Below are 10,555 nucleotides of genomic sequence, written 5' to 3' on the forward strand. Positions count from 1 at the left end.
GGGACTGAGCACATTGGGCTTCCATCATGGAAGTGAGGGGCTTGTGAGGCGCTCCTACCCCTACCGCACCCCCTCTCCCCCGCCCCTGCAAGGCTTTATAAGCAGTTAAGGTTGCTGAGGGAAGAGATGGTTTTTGTTTTGTTTTTCCTTTTTCTTTTTTAAACAGGATCTTACCCCAAGCTAGGAACTGAACCTAGCATTTTGTGCATGCTCAGTGTCAAGCTGGGCACAATGGCTCACACCTTTAATCCCAACCCTCCTAAGGCAGAGGAAGGAGCATCTCTGAGGTTGAGGCCAGTCTGGCCTACATAGTGAGTTCCAGGTCATCCAGTGAAACAAAGTGAGACACTGTCTCAAAAATAAATAAGGAGGCTGGAGAGATGGCTCAGAGGTTAAGAGCACTGACTGGCTGCTCTTCCAGGGACCCAGAGTTCAATTCCCAGCAGCCACATGGTAGCTCACAACCATCTGTAATGAGAACCAGAGCCCTCTTCTGGCCTGCAGGCAGAACATTGTATACATAATAAATAAATCTTAAATAAATAAAATAACTTCAAGCTAAAATTTTTATTCATGTATTTATTCCACAGTCAAAGAAATCATAATTTAAAGTCATAGCATTACTAAAGAGAATTTCTGGTACAGCTGTCTAAAGTACAATCCTGACAGGTGTTCTCTTTCCCATGATGGAACAAATACATAACATTTCACTAAGAAGCTGGGTGAGGCAAATTACCCTTTGAAACAAACTGCCCGAAAAACAGAGGCAGATTGCAAAAATTTCTATTAACATTTCACTGCAAGATGGAAAAAGTCCCAGGTGGCTGGCTAACTGGAACTCCTCATTTCACATGCTTGACCCTCAGCTCTGTCTTCCTTCCACAGTCACAGCTAAACCCAGAAAGGACTCTGCAGTCCCTGCTTAGCCCCAATCTCGGAGGCCCTGAGCACAGACTGCCTGCCATTAATGAGGCTGTGAGCAACTTGTATCCAGAGCCTCCAGGGAAATCAGGGGCACAAACAGGCTCAGGGTTGTTTCCTGCGACAGTGTATTAACTGTCAAACCAGCGCTGACACCTGACAGACCATCTGCATTTCACAAACCAAAGCGCTTGTGCTCTCATCTTTTCCTTTGTTTGCAAAAATGTTAGTAGACCATCCAAGTGGAAAAAAAAAACAAACAGAAAAGTGAAAATTCAAAGGGTTTGTGCCACAAAGTAACCCAGTCCTCCACAGGCTAACTCATTTATTTTTGGGCTGGGAAGCCATGTAGAGGGCAATCAGGCAGTAGATGGTCCCTCCCACAGTCAGCGCCATGGTGGTCCGGTAAAGCATTTGGTCGGGTAGGCCTCGTTTCAGGTGGATGGGCACACCGTCAGCCTTCTGGAAAGCAAGGATTGACAGTGAGCTGGCTTATAAAAGAAGCTTTTACAACAGACGGGAGAAAGTCTGTCCACCATGGAAACTACTCCAGAAAGGCGATACGGTGGGACACCGATGCACCACAGGGTGGCAAAGCACTGCTTACTTCCTTCAAATGGAGCCAGGTCTTAAGTATGAAGTACACGCAAAGTCCATGCTTCTACGGCCTTTACCGTGTTGTTACTCTGCCAAGAGAAGGGCCCTGGGGAGTTTTTAAAGAGCAAAGACAATCAGAGCTAAACAAAGCCCAGGCACAAGAACGCTCTCTGAGCATGTCTGCATTCCATTTGGCTCGGAGCACAGTCAGAACACGGGCCGTCAGTAACACTCCGGTCCATTTGTAGCCAGGCCTTCCTGCCTTCCATCACCTGGCTAATGCCCTCGCTTATGATCCAGTCCTGTAGGACATTTATTATTTCATGTTTTGTACACACTGCAGTAGCCTCTTGAACCTCACTCATCAGATTTAAAAGACTTCCACTGAGCAATGTGAAAGTGCTCCATAGCCAGGGTGGACCTGAACCGAACACACTTTTGTGGGAGAAGCAACCTTGCAGTGACAGCTGTAGTGGGCACTACCACTCTCCAGCACTCGAGGGTCAGGTCACTAAGTAGATTAACTCCAGGTCCTGGGGGTTCAACAGCTTCTTCTGTCCTCTGTACATATGTGACATACAGATACACATACAAGCGTGTGTGAGTGAGTGTGTGTGTGTGTGTGTGTCATACATAAGTAGGCACTGGCTGATTCAGAGTCATTACATACACTCTTGTGTTTTCCTACAGTAACTATGAGGAACCATACTACGTGAAGAATCTGAAAATTTGAGCATGTTACATGGTGATGAAGTCATTAACTACTCTCCCTCTATTACTGGTATCTACCTTTAAATAGTTTCTATAAGCTAATGGAGCAAACTGAAACCAAGAGTTCTACTTAAAGGAGGCTAGGTAGACAACAACACTGCCGTAAACCCCAGCTTCAGAAGCTCCCACCCATACACACATCTAAGCATTTCAGTTCTCTGCTCCCGTCTTCGCTCACCTGGAAGAATTTCTGCAGCTCTGGAACTTTGTTCTTCCCAGCATAGTCATATGCTGTCACACTGGAGGTTAGTTTAGTCGGTGTGGCAAATATGATAGGCGGTGCTTCTGTGGAAACCACTGGCTTTAACCCCTGCAGGACAGCAAAGGACAACAGCAAGTCTTGAGTACGTCTGGGCAGCTGAGCTATTTCCGGAAGCAGGCTGTCTGGGATAGTGGACCAGCACTAACCTTATATAACTATATAAAGAGCAGTGTCTCTATCACTTGCATTATGAGGCCTTTGGGTGGTTCTGAACCCTCTGACAAAACACCCTTAACTGCTTTCCCAAAGCAAACTGCCAAGAACTCTAACAGTGAGCTGGAAATGACAGGAAAGGCCCAACATGAGCTTCAAGAAGTACTGTGTCTACAAGGACCATGACGTCCTCTTCTCATCTGAACTAATGCACTAACGCAGAGAGAGCTGTCAATACAGTGCTTGTCCTTGTATGAAGAAGACCTGAGCTCACTCCCCAGCACCATGTATAAGGTTGAGTATGCTCCTGGGAGCTAGCTAGACAGACAGACAGACAGACAGACAGACAGACACAAGACACACACACTTCATTAGTAACAGTACAGAGCAGAGAGCTCTAGCAATAGAAGTAGATTACTGGCTATGTAGAGGAGTGCTGGTTGAAGACAGCTTCCTTTTTGAAGTTATGCAATTAACTGTGGGGGCTGCAGAGAAGGCTCTGCCATTAACAGCATGCACTGCTCTTGTGGAGGGCACAAGTTCAGTTCCTAGCACCCAATGTGGGGAGACATCTCTCTCTTCTACAGGCACCCGAACACAGGTGCATATACTCACACAGAGACATACACAGTTAAAACAATAAAAAATAAATTTTTGTTTGTTTTTTGAGACAGAGTGGCCTGGAATTTGCTGTGTAAACCAAGCCAGCCTCAAACTTACAGACCCACCTGTCTCTGCCTCCCAAGAGGTGGAACTAAAGTTTGTGCCACTTTCCCGAGTGCTGGGACCAAAGGCTGCCTTGTTATTTTGGTTTTTCAGTGTTTTGCCTTGGCTCTCCTGGAACTCTACATATAAAAGCAGGACAGCCTCTTCCTCCCTGGGATTAAAGGCATGCTTGGAGTGCTGGGATTAACGGTGTGTACCACCACCTCCAGGCTGTGGTTTGTTTAAAGAGCCTAAGGGCAGGAGGCTGAGGATGCAGTTCATATCAAAGTGCCTGCTTAACATGTGCAGCCCCAGCACCACAGCAAACACACACAAACCAGAACCAGAGGGAACCCTTGCTCTATCTGAAGGCACAAAGCTGCAAAGCCACACACACAGGCAGGGCTCCATAACCCTGCACACTAAAGCCACACACACAGGCACGTCTCCATAACCCTGCACACTAAAGCCACACACACAGGCAGGGCTCCATAACCCTGCACACTAAAGCCACACACACAGGTACGTCTCCATAACCCTGCACACTAAAGCTGCAGTTTAAGATACAAGCCAGTGACATTACCCCTTAAATTCTAACCAGGAAAAATAAAATGTCATGTTTGAAATAAGTTTCAAGTCTAGCCTCTTCTTACTTCTCAAAGAAATTTATGTATAACCAACAAGACCTAGAGATCAGGCATTTACGACATCAATGCAGAGAGAGGAGAGAGGGTAAGAATGAATTACAAAAATATATTTACATAAAACATTAATGTTGCCTGAACCAACCAGGCATAAATTCTAATCCTAACTCAACCAACCAAATGTACTGAAGCACAGTTGGTCTGGCACAGAAAGGCCCTGTCTAGGGTAATGTGCTCTCTCACTCACCAGGCACGACTATCATTTTATACCAGACACGCCCAAGATTATCAACTGCTGCAACAGCTTTAAATAATCTCACATATCCATAGAAACTCGGAATACAGACTGTTAAGTTCCCGCTTACCTCAGTGTCCTGTCCCATCAGTTCTTATGAAGTGTGCACGCTCCCCAGTGAGGTGCAGCTCTTTTTACTACCCTACACTGTTCTGTGCTCCCACGCTTGCTTCCTGGCAGTCTACTATGTGTGTTAAAATAGAGGGCGCAGCCACTTGGGAGACTCGAGCTCCCCAAGCACCCATCTTATAGAACTAAACCCCAAGTTCTATTAGCAGCTTTAGAGTTCTGCACGGTGCACCCTTCTCTTCAGCCCCATCCTTCTCCTTAACCTCCCCCCACCACCCATGCCACTATAAGCCTCCCTGACTGGAAGCATATTTCTTTGCCTGGAATGGTCTTCAGATTTATTTCTCACCTTAACTCACATGTAGCCCAGGCTGGCCCTGAACTCTTGATCCTACCACTTCTGTGTCCTGAGTGATAGGATTATGGCACCACACCCGGCTCCAATCACCCTTTTAAAAGCCTCATGTCCTCCTCCCATCCTGCAAACAAGCTAGCCCACTGCCATGCCTTGTTCTTCTCCACAGCACTTGGCCCCCATCAAACATGCTACATCCTCCTTTATTCCCTGTCTCCCCCTTGTGCAACACACACCCCGCAAACGCAGGGCTCTAGCTTGCTCTGATCACTGGTCGTATTCCCAGGACTAACAAAAGTAACTGACAGACAGCACCTTCCATACACACTAACTGCCAAACACGCAACCGCACTAAAGAAGGCTACAGCTTCACCACAAAGTAGACTCATAACCCACGTCTAACTGGCACTCTCCAGGACAGTCTCCACTCCTGTAGCAATGGGGAAACTCCTGAAAGATCCATTAAACGAAGAGAAACCAGGCTTTACTTTTCATACTGACTGTACATAACCCCTACCTCTAAACAGTCTACAACACTTACATTCTTCCTGTTTAATTGCTAAAAAGCAAGAAAGGAATGCGTCTTGGAGACTGAAGACAGGGCCACAAGAATGCTAAGCAAAGGCTTGACCACACCTCCTCCGGTGTCTGTTGGAAATTGTGTTTTGTGCCAGCACACTGGTTTATTAAGGACGGTGTGAGCAGTAGTGGGTTTGATGGTACTGCCTGTCCAGCTCAAATTAAAACAAACAAAACAGGTTGTGCATACTGTATGTGTGGATGGGTAGAAGGGGACAGCACATCTGTGTACACAAGAATGCAGATGCTCGAGAAGCCAGAGACAGCATCACATCCCTTGAAGTTAGGAGTTACAGGTAGTTGTCAGCCAACGCATGAACCTGGGTACTGACAACCACACTTTGGTCCCCTGAAACAGCAGTAAGAGCTACTTAGTGGAGAGCCACCTCTCCCGCCTCCAGTTGAAAGGTTTAAAAAGACAAAGTAAACCTGATTCCCCTTCTAAAGCTGATTGGCTCAGCATTTTCTTCTACCTTTTAGGACTGAGGAGGGAGGAGGTAGAAAATTATCCCCATTTTAAAAAAATGTCTTTAATGGGGGCTGGAGGGAAGGCTCAGATGGTAAGGACACTTGTTCTTGTGAGCCAGTATAGTGGCTCACAACCATCCTTAACTCCAGTTCCAGAGGATCCAATGCCTTTTCCTGATCTCTGTGGGCACTAGACATGCATGTGATGTACATATATCCATGTAGGTAAAACACTCATACACATAAGGTATATAAAAAGACAGTCTTTATATGCTACAAACTATCAGTTGTTCACCCGTGATGTATGGCTGGAAACTAGGCTAAATCTTCAGTGGCTCAGATCATTTTGTCACCATGTCCCTCTGCCACCTCACACCCAAAATGCCTCAAATTCACATCAACCCACCCGGAAGCTCCCCGTCTCTAAGGAAAGCACCACCACCCTCACATTCCCATGGCTCCTCGGATACTCCTTTCTCATCTCCAGGACACCACTCATCAGTAAGGCCATATTCTACCCCAAATGTCTGCACCAATCTCCTATTAATTTCTTACAAAATGTAGTTATTCTTATCATAGGCTCTTCATGATTCACCTCCACAGCCAAACTTACTCAACAACCCTCCTTTCTCCCCTTACTCCCCCACACTAGACAATCATTCTAGTATCATAACTAGAATTGCTGCTGAAATAGTAAAATTATATTTCCCCTTATAAGAAACTACCTTGCTAGCTAATTTTATGCAACTGTACACAAGTTGGAATCAGGGAAGTAGGACTCAGTTAAGAAAATGCCCTCATCAGATTGGCCTGTAGGTGGTGCCACTCCTGGGTTGGTGTTCCTCAGGGCTAAGAGAAGGCAGACTCAGCAAGTCAAGAGGAGTGAGCTAGTAAGCAGTGGTCCTCTGTGGCCGTGGTTCTCAACCTGTGGATCACACCCAATTGGAGGTCAAATGACCCTTTCACAGGGATCGCCTAAGAGCATCAGAAAACACAGTTGCATTATGTCTGGTAACAGTAGCAAAATTACAGTTAAAGTAGCAATGAGGATAATTTTATAGTTGGGGTCACAATGTGAGGAACTGTATCAAAAGGTGAAAGCATTAGGAAGATTGAGAACCACTATGGCTCTGACTTTACTCAGTGATGGAGTGTGACGGAGAGGTTTAACACAAAATGAACCCTCTCCTCCCCAAGTTGCTTTTGCTCGTAGTCTTTATCACAACAGTGAACACCCTAACTAAGACACCATCAACTTGCATTCCAAAGTGGTTGCAGCATTTTAAATTCTCTCCAGCAATGCAGTGGACATATGGTTTCCCTATATCTTCACTTCTACAAGCTGTTGTCTGTCTTTTTGACTATGGGCATTCTGGCAGGCATGAGGTGGTACTTCACTGCAGTTGACTAGTAATGTCAAGTACCTTTTCATGTGCCTCAGTTTATTTGTGGGATATATCACAAAAAGGAAAAACGGTGCTTTTTCATCAGTCTCTATAAAAATACTTCCCCAACCATTAGTCGCCATCAAAATGACTTGCAAATCTCTGTGTTATTGTTACAGAAGTGGCATTTCCATATTTGGCTGTTTAATGCATGTTACTTATTCACTTGAAGTAACACTGAATGGCTCAACATTTTCATCTTACAGTGAACTCACTGTGTCCAAGAAACAAGACAAAATACTACTAATTATCAGAATCAGAGCACTAAGTTGTGGGAGGGATCCTGGAGGGGTTCCTGCAAATACTACAGTGATCCAAGTGAGGCAAGAAGAAAATCAGTTCAACACAACTTAGCTGGTGTTGGCTCAAACTTCTAGAGTCTGACACGGCTTCCCCCCCAGCAGTTTATTTTGACATGTTTAAGCACAGAACAACTTTGGAAAAGTTTCCTCTGACAATTACCACAACAGAGCTTAAGGCATGACTACATGCCTTTGCAAAGTGCATGTCTTTTGCAAAATACCTACGACCTCTTCCAAAAGAATGGATCCTACTGACAGATAAAACAGTTCTCAGGATAGGGATCTGGAGTAAGCCCAGCAGTAGATTCTTTTGCAAAGTATCCAAAGGACCTGGGTTCAATTCCCAGCACTCACATGGGCAGCTGACAACTATCTGTAATGCCATAATCCAACACCCTCACAGAGACATACATGTAGGCAAAACACCAACGCACACAAAATAAAAATAAATTATTTTTTTAAAATAGCAAAACTATTTATACCGATAAACGTCAAAATGGGAAGACAGGGATTTCCAATAGGGACAGAGTGTGTGAGACCTCCCTAAGGGTGATATAATTAGTGACCTACATACTAATAAAGGAGTGGGTTAAATGGCATATGCACGCCAAAGCATATGTCTATGCACTGAAAATTCACTATAGAAGATACAATGAGCTGGAAGGTGGTGGTGCACCCCTTTAATCCCAGCACTCAGAAGGCAGAGACAGGCGGGTCTCTGTGAGTTCCAGGACAGACTCCAAAACTACACAAGAGAAACCCTGTCTCGAAAAACAAAACAAAAAACAGCTAACAAAAAAAGACACAATGAAAGCAGCACTAGTCGACATCTCTGTACAAGAAAGCAGTCAGCATAGTGGCAACACTTTGTTACAGCTCATTACACGAGGCTTCAGTGACATCACACTAGCTCCCTTTCTAGCCCTGGACTGTTCTTTGGACACATTTTCCTCATTTCGTTCACATTTCTGTAACAGAACGACAGTCTCTTTCTTCCTTATGTGCTTCCTGAATGATCTCTCCGTCAGCAAGGAGCCTACTACCAACCACGGACTGAAAACAGCCGGGTCTATTAAACACCGTATTCATAAACTCAGCCGCTACAACATGTTATTAAAGCTGAATACCTAAAATCTCAAGACTTTTCTTCCTTGTCCTCCCCTAAAAGCAAATTCAGTCCTTCTGGACCTCCTTTATCCTGAAAGCACACCTGATCTTGGATTGATCATACTTTAACACTCTCATCTTAACCAAGATGCAGTGTTCCACAGCGGGAGAAAAGAGGCAATAACAACACACGGAGTATGTTTGACAGTCCATACGGGTCACTTACTATTCTAGTCAAGGTTTTCCAGCTACGTGTTCCACCAAGCTTTCTCACACTACTCTGAGCACTGACTCAACTGCAGCTTTTGGAGAATATGTAACATTTATCCAGCACCATCTGCCCAAACAAAAAATCCGCTGCTCTCTTGACACACACCGCATTTAACCCAAATTAATGCTACCGAATCAAAACGGGCTCACAACAAAAAGTTAACGGCCAAGGGTCACAAAATTAGGGCTGCTAAACTCATTACCAACCCAACATGAATGGAGCTCTAAGGAGCCACATTTTCACAACACGGAGGCTGGACACGGAATCACCATCGGTGGTCTCTAAGTAGAACCTGAATGTCCGTTCGCCCAGCAGTCAGCGTCTGCTACTTTATAATTAACGAAAGGGCAGATACACCTCGCGGCGTGTCACGTCCCATGACGTCCCTTGCATTCGAAGAAATCCGCCTCGCAGGCAAGCGTCTCAGTTCCGCCCTTCTGGGCCGTGACAGGGGTAGCAAGGGGAAGTCACACAGGCCACCTCAACAAGGGGCAGCGGGAACCCGAACGCAAGTCACATCCTCTGCACCACAGATGTCCACCGGGAGGCGGCCACCCCAGGGGTCACCTTGACCCGCTTTAGGGTAGCAGGCCGAACCTGCGTGCCACGAAAACCTGGCCCAGGGTGCACCACACACACACAGAGGAGTCTCGGACGCCGCCACCAGGCAGCGTGTCAGGCACCGGGAGACACCGGCAAACCGAACCGACCGGCCGGCCGCGGCCTCTCCCGGCTCGGACCCGGCGACCGCCTGCCTCGGGCCGCCGTTCTCCCGCCAGACGCGGCGCGGCACAACTCGTACCTGCGGACTATAGGCTTCCGAGGCCCAGGCTCCAGCCAGCTTCTGCGTGAAGCCGCTGAACTTGTAGTACATGGTGCCTGAGCCCGGCTTCCCACAGCCGCAGCCTGTGCGACCGCCCGAGAGAAGGACCCTGCTTCCCGTTTGGCCCGCCCAAAGCTCGGCGCAGGACCCCGAGCCAGGATGCGGACTGTCCAGAGAGCGCCTAACTGAAGACGTGCTCTCTTAAGCAATGTCAAGGAAACAAAAAGCGTTCTCAAGGCAGTGAGACGAAAACAAGATCTAAAAGAACACGGGAAGAGGCCGTGTTGAGACTTTCCGAAAAAGGCAGGCATCTCTCTGCCGCTCATTTAGAGGCGGGCAGTGCCGAGACGTCTTGATAAATGCGCAAGCGTCCTGTGGCCCAAGCCGGCAGCTGAGAGCGCCACAGTCGGACAGGGCGGAGCCTGGCATTGGGGCAGGGCCTGGCATTGGAGCGGGACATGGCATTGGGGCGGGTTCTGGGGCGGGGCCTGGCATTGGGGCGGGTTCTGATGCTGGAACAGGGCCTGGGGCGGGGCCTGGCATTGGGGCGGGTTCTGGGGCGGGACCTGGCATTGGGGCGGGTTCTGATGCTGGAACAGGGCCTGGGGCGGGGCCTGGCTCTGGGGCGGGGCCTAGCATGGGGCGAGGGCAGGATCCCGGGTCCAGTCGAGGGTTAGTTTGTATCTGTTGAAAGGACTTTAGTACCGAGGGCTGTTAGGAATTCCACCTCAGTTGCTGTAAGAACTGCCTCAATGCCAAGAAAGTGACAGGAAAGGGGAGAGAGGGAA

General features: G+C 47.3%; 1 protein-coding gene across 3 annotated transcripts; it reads right to left on the reverse strand.

Annotated features, from left to right (window-relative positions):
* Positions 1–559: 559 nt before the first annotated feature.
* LOC101837612 (cytochrome c oxidase subunit 7A-related protein, mitochondrial) lies at positions 560–9,904 on the reverse strand. 3 transcript variants are annotated; one of them, XR_005873828.1, is made up of 4 exons: positions 9,747–9,904; positions 2,468–2,599; positions 1,529–1,624; positions 1,232–1,383 (listed from the first exon to the last, which is right to left on the reverse strand). XR_005873828.1 is itself a non-coding variant. In XM_040737698.1 (4 exons), exons 1-3 carry the CDS (start codon positions 9,816–9,818, stop codon positions 1,551–1,553), a joined length of 261 nt encoding a protein of 86 aa, XP_040593632.1. In that variant the 5' UTR covers positions 9,819–9,904; the 3' UTR covers positions 1,232–1,383; positions 1,529–1,550. The 3 variants fall into 3 exon arrangements, 2 of the variants coding, with proteins under 2 accessions (XP_040593631.1, XP_040593632.1); XM_040737698.1 differs by having other exon boundaries at positions 1,529–1,607; XM_040737697.1 differs by lacking the exon at positions 1,529–1,624 and having other exon boundaries at positions 560–1,383.
* Between the last annotated feature and the right edge of the window lie 651 nt (positions 9,905–10,555).

This window comes from Mesocricetus auratus, unplaced genomic scaffold, assembly GCF_017639785.1.
Source record: "Mesocricetus auratus isolate SY011 unplaced genomic scaffold, BCM_Maur_2.0 Super-Scaffold_100676, whole genome shotgun sequence".
Lineage (NCBI taxonomy): Eukaryota > Metazoa > Chordata > Mammalia > Rodentia > Cricetidae > Mesocricetus > Mesocricetus auratus.

Excerpts from the sequence above, each read along its gene's own strand:
- LOC101837612 (XM_040737697.1), bottom strand. The coding sequence starts at position 9,818 with ATGTACTACAAGTTCAGCGGCTTCACGCAGAAGCTGGCTGGAGCCTGG. Across the intron at positions 2,600-9,746 it reads CGGAAGCCTATAGTCCGCAG|GGGTTAAAGCCAGTGGTTTC; the intron begins GTACGAGTTGTG and ends GCTGTCCTGCAG. Across the intron at positions 1,384-2,467 it reads AGCTGCAGAAATTCTTCCAG|AAGGCTGACGGTGTGCCCAT; the intron begins GTGAGCGAAGAC and ends CTTGCTTTCCAG.